At 52.6% G+C, this 19,145-nt stretch overlaps 1 protein-coding gene across 4 annotated transcripts in view; it reads left to right on the top strand.

Moving 5' to 3' along the window:
- Nucleotides 1-662: 662 nt before the first annotated feature.
- Nucleotides 663-19,145, top strand: part of LOC110352107 (mothers against decapentaplegic homolog 7) — a 28,730-nt gene continuing 10,247 nt past the window's right edge. The window contains exons 1-4 of one of the 4 annotated variants that reach the window (XM_027448099.3): nucleotides 663-809; nucleotides 1,369-2,585; nucleotides 3,364-3,417; nucleotides 7,806-7,880. In XM_027448099.3, coding sequence (XP_027303900.2) covers nucleotides 2,099-2,585; nucleotides 3,364-3,417; nucleotides 7,806-7,880 — 616 coding nt within the window. In that variant the 5' untranslated portion in view covers nucleotides 663-809; nucleotides 1,369-2,098. Of the gene's footprint in view, nucleotides 810-834; nucleotides 1,220-1,368; nucleotides 2,586-3,363; nucleotides 3,418-7,805; nucleotides 7,881-19,145 lie in introns of those variants that run through there. The other 3 variants (XM_027448100.3, XM_027448098.3, XM_027448101.3) reach the window with 3 other exon arrangements.

The following is a 19,145-nucleotide window of genomic DNA, read 5'->3' on the forward strand; positions in this document are numbered from 1 at the left end:
CGGGTGGTGAGCAATTGCATTGTGCATCACTTCTTTGTACACATTATTAGTAGTAGTACTATTATCATCATTATTGTTATTATCATTGTTGATATTATTATTTTCCTGTCTTAATAAACTGTCTTTATCTCAATTCACAGGCTTCACTTTCCCGTTTCTCTCCCCTATCCCAGAGAGGGAGGGGGGAGGGTGAGCGAATGGCTGTGTGGTGTTTAGCTGCCAGCCGGGTTAAACCACAACACCTTCCTTGGAACAGGTGCTGTAAAGGTGCAAAGCATTATTAGCATTTTTGGTTTTCATGCGATGCCCCCTTCTGATGCCCAGGATCATAGATGTAAATATATAATTTTTTTTATGGCTCGCTTTTCGTGCTCCAACGTTTGCAGTGTCTGGGGCGCACCCAGCCTTTAGGGGCTCCGCCAGGCTGGGTGCCGCGGGTGGGCTGCTGCAGGGCAACCGTACGGGGATCCCCAATTTCCTGATGCAGAGCGGGGGGCAGTAGCATCCTAGAGGCACAGCGGCGGCAGGGGGTGGTGCGACACAGCCACAACCTTTTGGCAACCCGAGCCGCCGTTTGCGCAAGGCGGTCGGAGATAAATATATATATATATATTTTTTTTTTTTCCTCTCCCGGAGCGACACGGTGTCTAGACTCCCACGTGATAGGGCCGGGGCCGGGCCGCTGCGCACTGCGAAGGCGCCAGAGGGGGGGGACCGGGGGGACGGGCGCGGCCGAGCGCGCAGTCACCGTCGCTCCTGGCTCGCCTCCGCCTGGGCTCCCCCCGCAGCAAGGGAAGACGGAGGCGCTGGTGCGGGGAGGGCGCCTCTTTGCAGCTAGCGGAGGGAAGAGGAAAAAAGGAAAAAAAAAAAGAAAAAAAAAAAGAAAAAAAAAAGAAGGAGGAGGAGAAGGGGGAGGGGAAGGAAGGAAGGAAGGAAGGAAGGAAGGAAGGAAGGAAGGAAGGAAGGAAGGAAGGAAGGAAGGAAGGAAGGAAGGAAGGAAGGAAGGAAGGAAGGAAGGAAGGAAGGAAGGAAGGAAGGAAGGAAGGAAGGAAGGAAGGAAGGAAGGAAGGAAGGAAGGAAGGAAGGAAGGAAGGAAGGAAGGAAGGAAGGAAGGAAGGAAGGAAGGAAGGAAGGAAGGAAGGAAGGAAGGAAGGAAGGAAAAAAAATAATAATTAAAAAAAAGAGCCAGACGCGTCGGCAGCACGGAGAGGGTCCCCATGTAAGCACGGCGCCGGGGGAGGCGGCGGGTGGCAGCGGCCCCCCCGGTGCTCGTGGAGGGGAGCGGAGCGGGGGGGCGGGCAGCGCCGCCCGGAGGGACACAGCCCCACGTTTGTTTGTGTTTTTTTTCTTCTTTCTTTCTTTTCGTAGCATCCGGATCAAGAGTCTGTGTGTACGTGTGGATTAAAACCTTTGGGAAGAAGGAGGAAAACCCTAAACCCTGCATCAGGACGACCTGGGCTTTCAAAAGGGATACAACACTCTGGATGCGCTTATTCTTCTCTTTTGTGACCGATGCTTAAATCGATTCCGAATCCTAGGGTCGGTGGTGTGTTTTTTTAATTTTTTTTTTTTTTGATCTCCACCGTTTGGGTTCGCTTTTTTCTTTTTAATTCCTTCGTTCTGCCCCGCGTCGCATCCCTGCCGCCCCCCACCCTTCCCAAGCTGGCGGCTTGATGGAAGCCGCGGCCCCGGGGAGGCCGAGGATCCCCCGCGGCTCCAGTCTCTCTCCGCAGCCGCGCAGGGCTGCGCGGCGCCGGTCAGCCCAGCCCGCCTCCCCCCGCGCGATGCGCCGCGGCCCTGCGCTCTAGGCGGCATTTTCGCCCTCTTTCATTTTTTCTCCGGGGGGCGAAGCGAGACAGAGAGGCGGCTCCCCCCTCTCTTGGTTCTCTCGCTCTTCCTCCGCTTTTTGCCCCCTTTTCCTCGCACCCTTCGCGGCGGGCGGCGGAGGAAGCCAGCTCGGAGCCTGGCGCATGCCACAGCCCTCCTCGGCCCCGCCGCCGCCGCCGCTTTCCCCCCGCCGCGACCCGGCTGCCGGCCCCTTCATGCACGGCGGCCGACATGCCCGTTTTGTAGCCGGGGGCCCCTCCTCTCGTCCCGCATGTTCAGGACCAAACGCTCGCTGCTCGTCCGGCGGCTCTGGCGTAGCCGTGCCCCCGGCGGCGAGGAGGAGGCGGGCGAGCCCGGCGGGGCGGCCGAAGGCCGGGCGCATGTCGGCGGCGGGGGGCGCGGGTGCTGCCCCGGCAAGGCGGGCAGGGGCGGCCGGGCGGCCGCGGAGGCGGAATTGAAGGTGCTGACCCACGCCGTGCTGAAGCGGCTGAAGGAGTGGCAGCTGGAGGGGCTGCTGCACGCCGTGGAGTCCCGCGGAGGGGCGCGCACCCCTTGCCTGCTGCTGCCCGCCAAGGGCGACTCGCGGCTGGGCCAGCACTGGTACCCGCTGCCCGTGCTGCTCTGCAAGGTGTTCCGCTGGCCCGACCTCCGGCACTGCTCCGAAGTCAAGAGGTTGTGCTGCTGCGAGTCGTACGGCAAGGCGCACCCCGAGCTCGTCTGCTGCAACCCGCACCACCTCAGCCGGCTCTGCGAGCTAGGTGCGGGACGGGATGGGGTGGGAAGGAGATGGGGATTGGGATAGGATGGGGATGGGGGTGAGGATGGGATGGGGATGGAGAAGGGGACGGGGATTGGGATGGAGAAGGGGATGGGGATGGAGACAGGGATGGGGATTGGGATGGGGTAGGGAATGTGGTCAACGATGGGGATCGGTATAGGAATAGTATAGGGATGGGGACAGGGTATAGGGATAGGATAGGAATAGGGATGGGGATGGAGTTGGGGACAGGAATGTGGACAACGATGCAGCCACACGCCCTCCCTGCCCAAACACCCCCTCTAAAAACAAAAACAAACAAACAAAGAAACAAACAAAAAAACACACAACTAACTAACTGGGCAACTCGGCATTTTCTTTTTCTTTCTTTTTTTTTTTTTTTTCGGATTTGGGGAGGGGGCGGGGACTCCCCCGGCGCTGCCTGCCCGCCGCCCCGCGCGGTGCCGGGGGATTAGGGGCCGCCTGGCGCAGCCGGCCGGCCCCGGCGCTGCTGCGGCTCCGACGAGCCAAGGAGGCCCCGATCAGACAGCCCGAGCGGCAGATAGCAGGGAGACTGGCGCCAGACGGCCCCTTTTGTTTATCTGACAGCTAAATATCAAGGCAATCACCGCCTCGCTGCCCTGCCTCCAACCCCCAGAGCTAAAACAAACAGTTTTGCTAAAAGAATGCCACTGTTATCATAAGTTCCCATCTTTCTTTTTTTTTTTTTCTTTCTCATGGCTCTGCCTTTATTTTTCTCTGTACTTTTCTAATTCCAGAGTCTCCCCCTCCACCCTACTCCAGATATCCAATGGATTTTCTCAAACCAACGGGTAAGTGGACCTTTTTAAATGCAGGCTGCTGCCTTCAGATAAAAAGGGAGAACAGCCCTTTCTCAGGGAAAATGGCTTTGTTACACTGATGCATTTTGCTTTTGGGCTGCTTGGGTGCTGGGGTGCCTTCCGATCCCCCCCGGAAGAATTGAGGTATAATTTGTCTAAGAGAGGCGTTGCACAAAGTCTGATTTTACAACTCTGCCAGGAAACTCGAGGAGGGATTGTGGAGTGGCTCAGGCCTTTGGGCTGGCCTCAGTAGCGAGTGGTTTGGGAAGGCTGTGACAGGAAAAACGCGAGGCTGGGGTTGCTGCCGGCTTCTCCCAGTCAGCAGGCCCATGGTTGTCATGCCCAGCCACGGGTGGTTTGCACTGGTAATGGCAGTTGTGCAGCTCGCTCCTGTGTCTGTCCAGATTTTGTAGGATTTTGGGAGACGGTGCAGTTCGTGCAAGCAGCTCTTTGACAGCTGGGAGCCCAAATGAGACCTGACAACTGGGCTTGGCGGGAATCTTGCTGTGTTTTAAGGGAGCCTAATCCCATGTTGTCAGGCTGAGAAAATTAGGAAGGGGGGTGGGTGTGTGTGTCAAAAAATTAGTATTTTCTTTAGCACCATTCTGCGTGCCTGTTGATTGTAACTGAATGTCAGGGTGCCAGGGGAGAAGCCCGTTTGAGGCTAGCACCAGGTCTTTTGTGGTTGTCTGCATAAACTCTCGGTTGGCAATGAGCTCCCCAGTCTTAGATAAATAGGGCTGGCACAGGGCAGGAGGGGAGGTGGGGAGAGTTGGAAGTGGGGTGAAGCCAGGGAGAGGCAGCTGCTGTCTCCCCAGGGATTAGCAGATCTGGAGCGCATTGTCTTTGGGACGGTGCCCCTCTGTCACGCCTGGCAGCTGAGGGACAGCAGGTCAGGGAGTCAAAGACAGATGTGTTTCTGCAGACCAGCTCTGGGTCTTGCTCTGCAGTTTCTCAGGACTGGCTGCTGCTGGAGTCTGGACAAGTCCCATGGGACTGCCTCGGTGGAGTCAGTCTTTTCATTTTCAGGCTGCCCTCAGTTGGTTCTTAGAAAAGGAAGGAAAAGAACCCCAAAGTTGGAGTGCCTTTGGATGTTTGGGGTACCATGGTGGGGTCCCATCCTTCCCAGTGCTCCCTTGGAGCACAGTGAGGCAGGACGTTGTAACGCTGTAGGCTTTTCCCCTCTGCAAACTCTTAGAAACAATAACAAGCCTCTCTATGCCATGTGGAAATAAGCAATGCTGTTTAACAAATGATTGGGTTGCAAAGCATGAAATATTTTGCCTCAGTGTGAAAAAAACACAAGATAAAGGCTGGTGAATGAACGAGGGTATCGGGAGGAGGCTGAGCATCCCAAGCATGTGGTGCTTGCTGCTGGGTTGCAGAAGGGTTGTTCCGTGACAAGCAATGAGGCCCTGCTGGGTCTCAAAGATTGATGGGTTTGGGCAAAATTGTCATTATTTCACCTGCATGGTGGCTGGACAAGGGGGTGCTCACCCCAAAGCATGAGGTGTTTAGATTTCTTCCTTTATTGCCCTTGTTTCTCCCCAGCGATGATCCCGGCATGGGACGCAAACTGCTCTGCAGATGGTTAGAGGATGTCTGCAGAAAGAGCTGCAGGAGATAAGGGTTAATGACTGCCTTCAGCTTCCTGTAAAGATGTTAGGATAAATCTATTATCAGGGTTTAAACATCCAATCTGCCTTTGCCAGGACCTCATTTTCAGTTAGTGGAGTGATATATTTATTCATTAGCAAGTGTTGACATAAGGTAGCAAAATGTGTGTAAACAGAAAAGCCACAGAACATGAATGTGCCATTTCGAAAGGAAAAGTTATTCAGATCAGCCAATAGGAAGTGATTAATGCTGCCAATCGGAAACGCAGAAACAACTGGGTTACTCACCAAAAAGTCCTCCTTTTTTTCCTTTTTGAAAGACAAATCCATTTGGCAGTCGAACTCTGACTACCAGGGCACGCAGGGCCACGGCAGGCACTGCTGGAGCCTCTCGGTCTGTCAGTGCAGGTGACTTACACAAGCTAAGGCTTTCCATGCGCTTCCTCTGCAGCCCGTACCGAGTCAGGGGAGGGTTCCATGTCTGAGCATCCCTGCCATCCCCATGGCAGGGCAGGCAGTGCTGTGTGACTGGTGTTTCCCACCTGTACATTCAGTAATGCTAGCCACGGCTGGGAGGGATGGTAGCTGGCGGTGAGACGGAGCAAAGTCCTTCACCAACCCGATGCGTGTGTCTTCAGATGCCGGTCCACCCCAGGGACCTTGGGTAGGAGCAGTGCCTCCACTTAACTTGGGCGACTTAGGAAAAAATGACAGTGCCAATGGAGCTGGGGATGTGCACACAGTAGGAAACTTATATTTTTCTATCAAACCAGATAGTGGTAATAAAAATATTTAGGTGCCTAGTGCCGTCTTATAAGTGCTTCATGTGAACAGCCGTACCTGTGCCAGCACGGAGTCTGGCAGTGGTAACTAGTGTGCTTGGTGAAATTATTGCAAACATCTTCTGGTGGCAGGGTGCTGGGGAGGCTGTGCCATTTGCCTGAGGAAAGCAGGGTGCTGGGGTCTGCTGCAGCTAGTGAAATGCCTCCTTGGCTTCTGTGTTGATTTGATGTTCGTATGCTTTTGGGGTTGGACTAGATGATCCTTAAAGGTCCCTTCCAACTCAAACTGTTCTGTGATCCTCATTCCCTGACTTTGCACAGAGCACAAAGGTCTGCTCTCGACAGACGTGTTACCTGCGGGCAGGCTGTAGGTGTGGGCCAGCTCTCTTGGATACGTTCATTGAGGAGAAGCTGTAGGTAAGGACTTTGCTTGTTCCTTACCTGGGATGTCCCCAGGGGCTGGTGACAGCGGCTGAGCCCACAGGGTGAAGCTGAGCTTCTGGAGGCACATAACAGCTCAGTGTCCCCATGCCCCTGCAGGGGATGCTGCCTGTGGCTGTGTTGGAAGCAAGAGGGACAGTGGTGCCCTCAAATAGTTCAAACAGATATTCTGACCCACTGTTAAGTGGGACAGGAGCTGCAAGGGGCTGTGTCTGTAGCCCACTCATGGCCTTGCTGAGCCTGGCTCAGTGATGGTTCTGCTGCACAGCCATCCACGGCATCCTGTGGGCAGCTTTGGAGGGGCTTGGGCTGGGCTGGTGCTCACATGCTGTCATGGTGGTGCTGGAGCATCCAAGGGCAGGAAACCTACTGAGGTTTTGCTTGCAGAGCCAAATGCCCACCTGTGGCATTGATTTTCATGGGAATCAGAGGTTTGGCAGTTTCCAGGAAACAGTCAGCACCTTGCAGGGTTGGGCTGGTAGCCACCAGGAATAATTGGACATCTCCGTGATGGTTTTATATTGCGGTAAGGGAATTGGGGGAGAAGATTCACAAGCAGTAGGCTTGTGTAAACCTCCGATACAGCAACCCCTTCAGTGCTGAAAATAACACAAGCTTGAGTACCTCTTACTAGCAAGAGCCCTTGGCTAACGTGGGTGATTGGAAGAGTGCGAGGCTGGAACCAGCTGTGTTTTAGTGCAGCCTGCCAAGGACCTGGGGGTTGTGTGAATTTTATGGACTTTTCCTCTTGCCTTCATCTCCGCTCAGGCACAGCGTGCCCCTGAGTTCATGTTGCATGCAGTAGGGACCAAAAAGCTGGAGTTTGCCTGTATGAGCAGGGGACCAGTGGTGGCTTCTGGCTTTCACCACCTGTAGCAGGGGAAGCAGATGCTTGGGTGGCTCAGGATGGAGAGGCCTAAACCCTGAACCCAAAAGCTTCTCATATGCCATGGTAAACTGCAGACGGGACGGGTAATCTTACCTTGTCCCTTTGGTCGGTGGTTGGAGGGGTGGGCCCCATGGGTGCACACTGTGCTCCCAGGGGTGGCCAGAGGTGGGTGAGGTCTGTGGCAGCCAGTGCTGACAAAAACTGAAATGGGGCAGTACAAGCTTAGATCGTTTGTGGCAACAGGGCAGTGATGAGACTTTTCCGTTTCAGTTCTCGTTCTGGTGAGTACAGGTGTTGACTGCATTAGGTGCATAAAGCTGCAATTTAAGCATTTTGGGATCTCTGTCAGCTCTGTCCTAAGGAGGACAGCCTTGATTTCATTACCTGGTTACTTGGATGGAGAGGTGGCAGCCAGTCTGTAATTTTTGCCAGTCTATAATCAGCCTGGGCTGGTGATTAAGTGCAGCACAGAGCCTTGACTGAGGCGATGACTTAGGGTGGATGCATCTTGATGAACTACCGTGTCTCTGCAGACAATTAGTAATCACTTCCTGTTAAACGCTTTGGAATGTGTGTTCCACTCATGGCAGTGCTGGGAGCCTGCAAAGAAGTGCACGTATACTGATTTCTTCTTCTTTCCCTCTGCTGCAGCAGATTGTCCAGACTCTGTGCCTTCCTCCATTGAAACAGGGGGAACTAATTGTCTAGCCCCTGGGGGGCTTTCAGGTAAGACGCCTCTCATTAACCATACTTCTGCCCATGGGTCTCTCCACTGCGCCCCTTTGGGTCTTCTCAGCTGAGGGTCCCACCTGGCTGAGAATGGGTGTGGGGGGGTTCAGGAATGCAAGTCACTGAGAAAGGCATGCTCAAAGGGGGAGTTGGATTTCGTTTCAGTAGCAGCTTCTCTTGCAGAGGATGTGTTGAAATCCCAGGCGAAGCTGTCCCTTCCCAAAAGCCTGTATTTCCTTTGAACTCCAGCCTTGCACTCCATTAATTTCGGAGCAAGGCAGGAAGAGGTGTGTCGGGGAAGGTTGAATGATGTTGGCTGTCAGTTTGGTCGGATGCATGGTTTATCGGAGCAGGTGTGGGTGTCCCTTGCAGAAGGGGTTGGTGTCGAGCTGTTTGGCCTGGTTGGCAGCAGTAGCACTGCTATCTCATCCCTGGGACAAGAGCTGTGCCTGGGCACTGCTTCAGGCTTTGCTGGTTGGGGTAACCGGCACCCAAAGTTTCATGCGTGAGGCTCAGCTTTTAAAGAGGGTGCTGCATTTCCCTCGTTTTCCCACTTCCCACCTCCTTCAGCCATCATGGGATCGGGGTTCGGAGGGTGGCTTCCCCACCCCTCCTTGGGTTTTTCCAAGGTGCAAAGCCTCCACCAGCCCTTCTCCCTCCCCGGCCAGGCCAGTCCTGAGGCTGGGCTCTACGCATTGGTGCTGCCAGGATGAAAACAGCTGTGCATGCTCACTGAGTGCCTGAAACCACATACCTGCATGTACTCACTGATGTTGGAAGGTGCTCTCTTTGTTGGCATGTCTCCCTGATTTATGGTTTGTGGAGCAGTTATGCAGCTCATTGCCCTGAGACTGGAATTTCAGAAATATGTCATCAGCAGCCGTGTGTGCACACAGGTCTGCATGTCTTTCTCTCTCTCCAGGAATTGCATTTGGTGTGGATGTCTTTAAGTGAGCCTTGTTTGTTTTTCTTTTGGTTTAATATATACCTTGTCTGTTATTTGAGAGGGGAGCATAGTGTTTGTTCAAAGGCCCTAATGAGAATTAATCAAAGGGAGGGGGAGAGGGAATGGAGCAACTTGTTGCTGCACTTTTTTTTTTTTAGCATTGTGGGATGTTGGGTTTTCCTTTTTTTGCCATTGGAGCCTCTAGCTTTAGGGAAGGCAGGGAAGAAAAAAGGGACTGGAAAAAAGAAAGGAGACAAGGAGCAAAACAACTCAATAAGGATGTTGTTAGATTTATTTTTTTTTCCTCTTGAAATATGCCCATTGCAGAGGGGAGGAGAGAGTTCAGGATACCACAGGATACCACATGAAATAAGCAGAGGAAGTACTCGCTTTTAAAAGGGGGCTTTCTGAAAGGTTCAGGCTATTGATAACATCTTGTCTGTCTGCTCTGCTCCTGAAGGGAAGGAGGGAGGTGGGGGCCTGGGCTGCAGGAAATCAGTTGGCTTGCTCTGAAGGGCGGTGGGAAGGGAGCTCCAGCGCTGTGCCTTGGGGCCGGGGGCTGCTCCAAGGAGCTTCATGAACAGAGACCCCCCTGCCCTCAAAAGAAATGCCCCCCTCCTAGGGCATTTTTTTTTTTATTTCATGTGATTGGATTTATTTTTCTTCTCTTGGTTATCAAAGGTTTCCCCCCAAAAAAGCCTGGAAACAGAAACTTTTACAATCATTAACCACTCTTTTTCCTCCACAAATGTAATTGTAGCCATTTAATTTAATGAGAAGCTGATAGGAGAGTTGACTCATGGAGGGATATGGTTAGCTACACAAGCTATGAAACAAAGCCGAATGCTTCCACATGAAAGAGCATTTGTTTTGAATTTGGTCTGATTTAGTGGCATCTCCGCTCCATGCACAGAAGTGCAGTGCTGAAAATTCCCAACTGGAGAAACCCAGTTGAGAAAGGAAAATAAAATGCAGTTTGCAGCATTTCTCTAAAGCTAACCTTCTCCTTTTTTTTTTTTTTTTTTTTTTTTCTTTTTTCCCCAGCATATTTTAGTTAGCAGAAGAGTGCATGTGAAGAGGGCATTAATGAGTCAGGGTGTGCTTGAAGTGCTTCACCTCAAGGATGAGCGCTCATCTGGGTTTGGGAAGGTACGGGCCGCAGAGGCCTAATGGAAAACCCATTCTCCAGTCTGCCTTACAAAGGCTTTAAGAAAAGCCATGAGATCCCCATTTCTGTCAATTCAGAAGCTGAGGAGGATGTGGTGGAGGGATGATGGCCGTGTAGATCTGTAGCACCATGGGCACCTGGAGTGGTTGCTTTGTGCGGCAGATGCCCGTGTTGTAGTCATGTTCAGAACCGGTAGGCTTGGCCTAGCTTCTCGAAGGCAGACGGGTAGGTTTGGTGAGGCAGATCACTATCAACACAGAGAATTTGGGCAGCGGGCCAGCCCGGGGTCAACATCCATTCTGGCAGGAAAACTGCATGGGGCTTTGAGAAGATGAGGGCAATGTCAGAGGAGCATGAAGAAGGGAACTGAAGCGAGGATCCTTTGATGAAGGGAGCCACGGGTCTGGCTGCCAGCAGGACTGCTTTCTCCTGGAGGCCGAAGGCAGTTTCATTGATGAATACCAGAGGTGCTGGGAGAGCAGAAGCAAAAGGAGGTGGGAGGGCACGTGGCATGGCACAGCATGGCATGGCCAGGGCGATGGACGGAGAGCGGCATCTGCAAGTGTTTCCCCTGCACAACCACCAAGCTGAGCTGCTCCTGCCCTGCCTCTGTGAAAAAAAAAAAGGGGGGAAGCCTAAAGTCAAAATGCAGTCACAGGGAGTCCCCCACAAAGGGACGGGCATCCCCAAAATACTTGGGGTGACCTCCCATGTAGTGGAGTTGTGCTTTGACGTAATCAGTGACAGTGTGTGGAAGGGGGCAGAGTGTGAGGGATGGGGACCCAGCCACACGACACCTCTGTGACCTAGCCGGCTTAGTTATAAACAGGGGAAAAAAAAAAAAAGAAGAGTGGGGATGAGGTTTGTTCCAGAGGTCAAAATCAGAGCAGAGAAGCCCATGGAGCCTGCATGCAGCTTGGCTGCATATTAATGCAGCGTCAGCTCATCCTTGACCTTGTGCCATTCCCCTCACCTCTTCTCAGGGCACCTCTGCTGTCTCTCCCCATCTGTCCCATCCTCCAGCCCGTGTTCCCCACCTTACTACCACATATCTCTCTTTATTGTTATCGGTGGTCACTGTGTGGGTAAGCCAGGGTGTTGCCCACTGAGGTGGTTGTGTTCAGGTGCTACCAGCCCAGGTCCTTTGTATCGGACACGGTCGAAGTACAGAGAAAAAAATATCCCATTGGAGATAAAAATAATGTCTCTAAATAGGAGACAGAGTGTGTTTTTTCCTGTGTTCTGAGCTGACCTGTTCCCAGCAGATGTGTTTGGTTATGACCGTGCTTTCAAACAAGCAAAGCCGCGCTCAGAGAGCCCAGGGGTGTCCAGTTGTGCAATGGGTACAACCCATGGAGCAGCTCTGCTCCAGGAGCCATCTGACAGCACTGGCTGGTGGTGGGGTGGTGCTGGGTCTCCATGGGATGTGGACACGGCATCCACCTGTCCTGGACATGGACATCTCCCTCTTCCAGCCCTGCTGGTGGATGTTGGCCGGTGCAGGGTTGTGGTGCCCATGGTAGGTGAGAAGGCAGATCTCCTGCAGGACAGCTGAATGGTGTTAGATCTGCCAGCAAAAAGAAGCTCTCCAAGCAGTCTAGGCTGTGATGCAGAGAAAGCAAGATGAGCTGGCTTGTATCCTTGCCACCTCAACCGCTTTTTTTTTTTTTTTTTAATTTGGGGTTATTTATAAAATACCAAAGGCAAGAGTTTACCCAGCCTTCAGCCTGCACTTGGCAGCACCTGTTGACTCGCCCAGAGCCTCCTGCAGCCAGCAGACGTCGCATGATAGTGCTGGGTGGGCGCCAGCCCAAGCCTGCCGTGGCTTGAGGCTGGGTGAGTGCAGCCTCAACCTCTCCCTCCCACCTCCTCCGCTCAAGGAGTGTGCCGGAAAGATAGGGAAAGACCTGGAAAGTTGGTTGGAGGCTGGAGAGGCACCAGCGGTGCTCACCTGGGAACGGACCGTGCCGGGTCTAATGGGCCGCTTTCCTTCAGGTTTGATTCAGCTTTGCTGCAGAGGCACTGCGTGGGGCTGAGTGACATTTCATTATGGCAGGCCTGGAATGTTTCACTATGCCTCTGATCCCCGCTGGTATCTGCTCGCCAGGGAGAAGCACCTTGCCTAAACCCGCAGCTATTCGCAAACGGGTCCCTCCACTCCCCCCACCGCAAGCAGGATCCCAAGTGGCTTCTCTGGCCCAGCCATGTCTGTGCTTTCCCGTTCCCAACCCTGGCTGTGCTTTCCCATTCCCAACCCCTCTTCCACCTCCCTGTAGTACAGAGCTTATAACCTCCTGCGAAATGCCTTTATTTACAAATTGGCATCCTATTATAATCTGAAATTGAGACATCTTCCTGTGTAGCTAGGATTGTATATTTGTTCCAGGGATAAACAATTGCTTGGGATTTTTTTTTTCAAGTCACTTATTCTGGTTTTATTTTTGAGTATACGGCCCTTTAATTTTTTTTTGGTTGCTTCCAATGCCTCATGCCATTGCACCCTTTCCTTCCGAGCCTTGCTGCGGAGCACTTTGTAAGCAGTGTGAGCCACTGTGTCTGGAGCAGCTCCCCAAAAAGCACATCCCCATCCTCCGAAGGACAAGGTTATCAGGGGTTAACGCATGGATGACAGCGCTGGAGCCTCTGGAGTGGAGCAGGCTGCCTGCCAGACTAGGAGCCTTGCGGCTGCCTTGCACATCATCTGACCCGTGGCAGAGCACAGCCGGGCCAGAGGCGCAGGGAGGGGGGAACTGGTGCTTGGCACCAGCCCCACAGCTCTCAGCCCCTTGCCTCCTGTGGGCTTTTGAAGTGGGCTCTCACCCTGGGGGCTGCCCAAAAGAGAGTGGGACCTGTTGAGTAGTTGCTTTGAACTGCTCCAGGGCCCAGGGAGGAGTTTCGGTGCTCCCCTAGATGTCTTCCCAGGAGGGGTTAAAAGACAAGCGATGGCAGGAACACTCAGCCCATGTCATTCCATCCCCCTTCCCAGCAGCGATCCCTGCTTGATCCATTTGCGTCGGCGCCATGGGATTTTTCCAACCAAATGGTGCCTTGGGAGTAGTCAGCAATAAAATGCAAAAGAAATCCCACCATGAGTGATATCTGCGTGGTGTCTGGGGAAGGTCGCTGCCTGTTACCTTGCTCATCATCACCGCACCGAAGGGGTTTGCAGCTCATTTCAGTTTCAGGCAGCTGGCTTTTGGGCCACTGGGTTTTCTCCTGCAACCTGGGGCTTTTGAGGGCAGGAATGGGAGTAGAAAGGTGAATTTGGAAGCTTGATGCCAGGGAGGAGTGTGCCTGCGTGTTTGCCAGAGAGCAATCCAAATCACTATCTGCTTGTAAAATAAAATGTACCAATAAGTGCCGGAAACCCGATCATTAGGGACATTTAAAACTAGGGACAGGACAAAAACACTCGTACGGGAGCAGTCCTGAGCTGGCAGAGACAGGGCCTGAATCTTTTCCATCTACACTGTCTGTGATCGGGTATCAGTTACACTATAGGAACAAGTAACATTAACCACATGCATTTACCCGGTGTGGGGATGGGGGGACACAGCATGATGCTGTTTCTAAATACGGAGCCCACGAGCACCAGCATTAGAGCATTGTGGCGGGGGGGAAAATGTGGTGTGCACTGTCTGGGGGGGGACAAATACGGGGAATATGGGATGCACCAGCCCCCCCGAGCCATGCAGGAGGCAGGTGAGCCGATGGCTGTGCTCGGTGGGTACCATATGAGGCCAGGCGTGGGTCAGTGCCAGGCCCACCACTGTCCCCAGCAGGATTGAATGACCAACGCCGCAGCCTGGCCACCTGCCTACTGTCACAAAGTAGCTTCCTTTCCAGTTTATTTTCAGCGCCAAGATATTATTAATTGCTGATGCACACTCTCTGTTTTAGTGGTGGAATGCAAATAAAGGCGAGTTCAAGTTGACCCCCCCGCCCTTGCTTTTTGCCAAAATCCCTTCGTTTTGCCTGCACCTGGCTGAGGATGGGCCACGTGCCACCAGTGCAGTGCTGTGTCCCACCGCTCTTGAGGAACAGGGTGGTACAAGCAGCGCGGCCCCATCCTGGGTGGTGCGGGGACCAGCAGAACGGGAAGGTGCTCAGTGTCGCACAGGATGTTGCGAGGCCTTGTGGTTAGCCTTTTTTTTTATTTTTTCTTGTTTTTGTTTTTGTTTTTGTTTTAAACTTTTAATAAAAACAGCGTGCTGGGCGTGTTGGGAAAGCGGTGCTGCCCATCAGGCTGGGGGGCGGTGGGTGACCTTGGTACTGGCAGCCAGGCTGCCACTTTCTCCACTGATTATTTTATTTTATTTTATTTTATTTTATTTTATTTTATTTTATTTTATTTTATTTTATTTTACTTTATTTTATTTTTTTGGCAAGAAAGGAGTGGTGCATCCTTGCCCAGGGAAGGCTGGGGCTTCTCTCTGTGCTCCAGACCCACACAAAAGCTGCTCCTCCTGGTCCTGCATCCCGGGGGACGTGCAGGTGGTCCCTGGTTGAGGAATGGAGAAAGAAGGTGACGAAGTGCGCCCCAGGATGCATTGCTCATGGCCAGCCGTTCTCTCCCGTTGCTTTTATTTTTATTTTTTTAACCTTTTTTTTGGGTAGCCTTTTAAATCTGTGGTGATAACTTTCACCCTGTTAATTAACAGGAAACATTGGGACAAGACAGGAAATTACATCAGTCTTTTATGAGGAAAGAGCGAAGAAAAAAAAAAAAGAAATACAAAAAAATGTAGTTTAGTGAAGGGGAAGAAAGTGCCAGGGGAGGAGGAGAAAGAGAAGAAAAGGAGAGCCCCCCCCAATCTTGTGGGGCCCACCTTTCAGAGGGAGGCAGTTCAAGTGCTTTATTTTATTTTTATTATGTTGAAAAATATTTTCATAGCAGGGTCACCTTTGCCTGAATGTTACACTCGGCTGCGCTTCTTGACTTACTGAAGAATCTTTTCATGACTTTTCTCAGCTTCCTTCCCCAAACTGTGAAGCCTAGGAAGCTTTTGGCTTGGAGACTAATTTTGATTTGGCTGCTCAGCCCTCAAAATTGTTCCCCACCCAGTGTCATTATCCTGGTTTTAGCTTGGAAAAAAAAAAAAAAAAAAAAGAGCAGCTCTGTAAGGGCTGGCTCAGCCCTTCTCTACCCTTTTAACCTCGTTACACAAAAAGTGTCGCAGCTCCAACTGCTGTCCCTGTTCCCTGGCTCCTGCTGTGCCCTGGGCTCTTTCAGGGCTGCCAAAGCCCCGCGAGGTTTGCAGGATGCTGGAGGTGTCCCCGGGTGCAGGGCTGGAGTGCGGCTCCCTCCCTTGGGGCTCCTGTCCCCAGTGGTGCGCAGAGACTGACCATGGCTCATTTCTTGCCCATTTCCCCCCATTCCTCCTCAGTCTCCTCTCCTGGTTTCTGCTTGCCACTGTGTATGCCCACAGCCACCATCGTGACCGTGCCCTTCCTCATCCTCAAGGACAGAGCAGGGCATCCGTGCTGGGTTTTGGCGACTGAAGGCTCAGTTGCCTCTCCCTCACTTTTTAGTGTAAATCACTGGCCCCCAGCATGCCCACGCGGCTTTCCAGGGCTTTTCCTTCCTATGGGGCAGGTGGGCAGGCAGATTTCTGCATTAAGCTACTCACTCAGGAGCACTCCAGCTGCTAAGCCTTTGGAGTATTGTGGCAAGTATGTACATATATGTGTACATAATAAGCGAGCAGGAGTCTATGAATGGTAATTTTCTTTTTGAATAGATTTTGTTTGTAGAGCTGCCAATGCTGATTAAATAAGCGCTGGCTCGCAGCGACGAGCGTTGCGGCAGCGTGGCTCCGTGGGGCAGAGCTGCCCCACACCCCAACAGTGCCGCCACCACGCCCATCCCCGCCATCCCCTCCTGCTCAGGTGCTCCTTAACCTCCAAAACGGGCTGATTTACAGCTGAGAAACCCAGGTACTGGGGAGGTGGTGAAAGTTCAAGCATCCTCTGCTTTTACAACCGGTGGAGTTGGCTCTGGCCCCGGTGACTCGTGGTGATGAAACCGATGGCTCTGGCTTAGAGATACTAAAAATTCCTGAGCTCTGCCACCGAGGGGGAGCTCCTGCCCAGGCCGCCCGCGCTTTGATGTCTGCTGTGAGGTTGGCAGCGCGGGGAGGTGCCGCAGCTATCTGCAAAGGGGCCTGCAGGAGGAAGGAAAAAGGCATCCCCGCTGCGGGGCACTGAGAAAGTGGGGGGCGAGGTGGGGTGCAGCTCGGCCGCCCGGTACAGCTGCTGGGAGCCCCACGGATGAGTTAGGGCACCCCGCGCCTCCCCGGGCCAAGCAGGTAAATAACCCCATAAAGCTGTACTGCGAGCGGCGGCATGGGAATCGAGTAACAGCATTTTTATTTGGAAAAGGAGTCGGGAGCCTGAAGTTACATCGCTGTGTTTGAACTGATGAATTCATTTTCTTTGGAAGCCAGGCTGAGACTTTTTAGCTCGTTATAAGGAACAAACTCATAAATCTCAGCACAGAGAGGCCTGCGGTTTTTCTGTTCTCTGTCACAGCCCCGCAGAGTGAGCATGGAAAATGTGTCGTGGGTGTCACCAGGCTGGTGTCACCTGGGATGGCGCAGCGAGGTGATTTTGGGGGCAGAAAGCAAGCATTTTGGGCTGGGGGAGATGCACTGATTCGTGGCAGCAAAGCAGGGCTTCTGGGCTGGTGAGGATGCTGCCTCAAGTGTCCCCTGTGCCACCACGCTGCTGGACGAAGCCACCTCCTCCAGGAGCAAGCAGCTTTTTGGAGCTTTTCACCTGGGTGTTGCTTGCTTTATAGCTCAGGGCAAAGCACTGAAACTTCTGATGGTCCTGGCGCTCCATCTGCGAAATAGTGGTGCCAGCTCTGCCGGAGCACCGTGAGGGTTAATTACTTAATGAACGTAATATTCTCTATAACTGTTCAGCATTATTAATCCAGAGCAAAGCGAGAGGCAAGGGGAGGGGTGTGTGTGTGACGAGGCAGCTCCTCGCTTGTGAACTCCGTCCAAGCGCCCTTCACCAGCCCTTGAGCGCTTGGCTTGCACCCTGCCCAGGGGGCACCGGCCAGGGGGGATGGTGCCATCCGTCTGTCCTGTCCACGGCAACCCAGCCCCTGCATACGAGTGGGCTTTGCCGCATGCTCTTAGGAATAGGTGTGATTAGATTATGAAGACAGGCAGAAGTAATGATTAACTTTTTCAGTCTGCATGCTGTCTCCAGTCCAGTGCTGGTTGTTTTTTTTTCCCCCTAAGTAGGCCCTGGCCCCGAGTTGACAGGGTATTAGGTTGTAAAGAAAGACAGAAGGAATGAAGGCGGGGAGGGGAGGGGAGGGGAGGGGAGGGGAGGGGAGGGGAGGGGAGAGGGGGCACATTTTCCATCAGATCCAGGAATGGAATTTATTGGCAGGAATGCAGTAAATGCTCCAAATGCCATCCCAACTAAACAATTTTCATAATTGTTACGGAGTGGGGCCATGGGGGGCACGTCGAGCATGAAAAGCACTTTTGTTCCAGCCATGCTTTTCCATGTTTTACATCCCTGCAAGAAGCCTTTCCCTGCCCTCCAGGAAAGAGCTCTGCACGGGATGGGTGGTGGTCTTTTTTTTTTTTTTTTTTTTTTTTAGGGAAATGTCTGGTATGTCTGGTTTTGGTCTTGCAATAACTTTGGGGAGAATTACAGTTCAGTGTGCTGCAAGGAGTGGATTTTTTTCATTATGGAAATGAGAGCGGCAGTGATGCCCTGTGTGCGTGTGCACAGAACGCACTTAGGAAAAAATTGTAACACACATCTAGGTATTAGGTATCAGTTTGGAAATACTAGCTTAGTATGCATCAGTTTTTATTAAGGCCTTTACAAGCCCTTTAACATGTAACCCGCATAGCTACATGTTGTCAGTAGGGAGAATAAAATGTGGAGAGCCGTGGCTTTCCCGGAGGCTGCATCCCTGCTTGCCGGGGCATCACCAGGACCAGACAGCAGCAACTGTCTTATTGGTTGAGCTGCACTTTTATTTTGAATTGCAAAAGCCTTTCAAGGTCTTCATCTCTCAAAACTGAGCTGTGAGGGCTGTGTTCGGGAGGGCCATGACCCCGCAGCTTGCGGGACCTGGTGGCCTCTGATGGCTTTGGTGGCAGTGGTGGTGATTTATCCCCACGCTGAGAGGGTGATGGGCAAGTTGCTGTCACTGGAGAGGGGATTTTGTCAAGCTCAGCCTTGGGTCTGCTTTGCGTGGTTGTAACTCGGGAGCCCTTTGTGTGCTGGTTCCTCCTTCTCAGAAGGTTTCTGGTTCAGCTCTGGGGTGGGTTGAGGTGGAGAAGGGGTGTGCCCTGCTGGAAGCCAGGCAGGGAGGCATTTGTTAATCACCACGGCCATCTGGGGCCAGGACCAGCCCTGAGTCACTTGGTGGGTGCATGGCACCGCTAAGGCTTGCTGGGGTTTCCTGCGTGTTCAAGAGTAGCCTCTGAAATCTCCTGAAACCTCCCTGATTGTCCTTAAAATAGGATCACGCAGACTTGTATGAAATGCATGCAGACAGGGCGCAGGGACACGTGAGAGCATCCAGGAGCAAGCTGCTCCTCCAGGGAAGTGTCCCTGCCACCTGGGAGGAGAGCAGTGGGGACATGTGTGGTAAAAAAGGTGTCTGGGAGGGGTTTGCATTAGGACTTGGGGGGGCTCCATGTGCAGCATCTGCGCCCTCGTGCTTAACCACAGTGCACAGCCCACCTGGCTCCCGCATGTCGGGCAGGATTTCTCTTTTCTTTTTGGTCTTAAAATCCCCCAGGATATTTCCCTCCACCCCTGGAGGGGTCTCCCCTGTCCCCCTGGAAGGCCTCCTTCTTCCCACCCCATTGCGGGCAGGGCTTGGTGAGGCGCAGGGGGAGGGATTCCCATTTTGCTGCTTTCTGAAAAAAGAAAAAAGTTTCCCACACCTTTGAGGGGTGCAGAAGGAGAGGCAGATAAAGAAAGTTCTTTAAATTAAAACTTCAAAAATAATTAGACTGACTGTATACTAAACAACAGCAAAGAGGCCCATTTACTGTAAATATTATGAATGGATTTGGCTGGCTTCTTCATCCCCACCCTTCCTCTAAGGCTTTTCTCTGAGCTGAGTCGAAATTCAGCCTTCAGACAGCACGGTACTCTATAA

Source organism: Anas platyrhynchos, chromosome W, assembly GCF_047663525.1.
Source record: "Anas platyrhynchos isolate ZD024472 breed Pekin duck chromosome W, IASCAAS_PekinDuck_T2T, whole genome shotgun sequence".
NCBI classification, from domain to species: domain Eukaryota; kingdom Metazoa; phylum Chordata; class Aves; order Anseriformes; family Anatidae; genus Anas; species Anas platyrhynchos.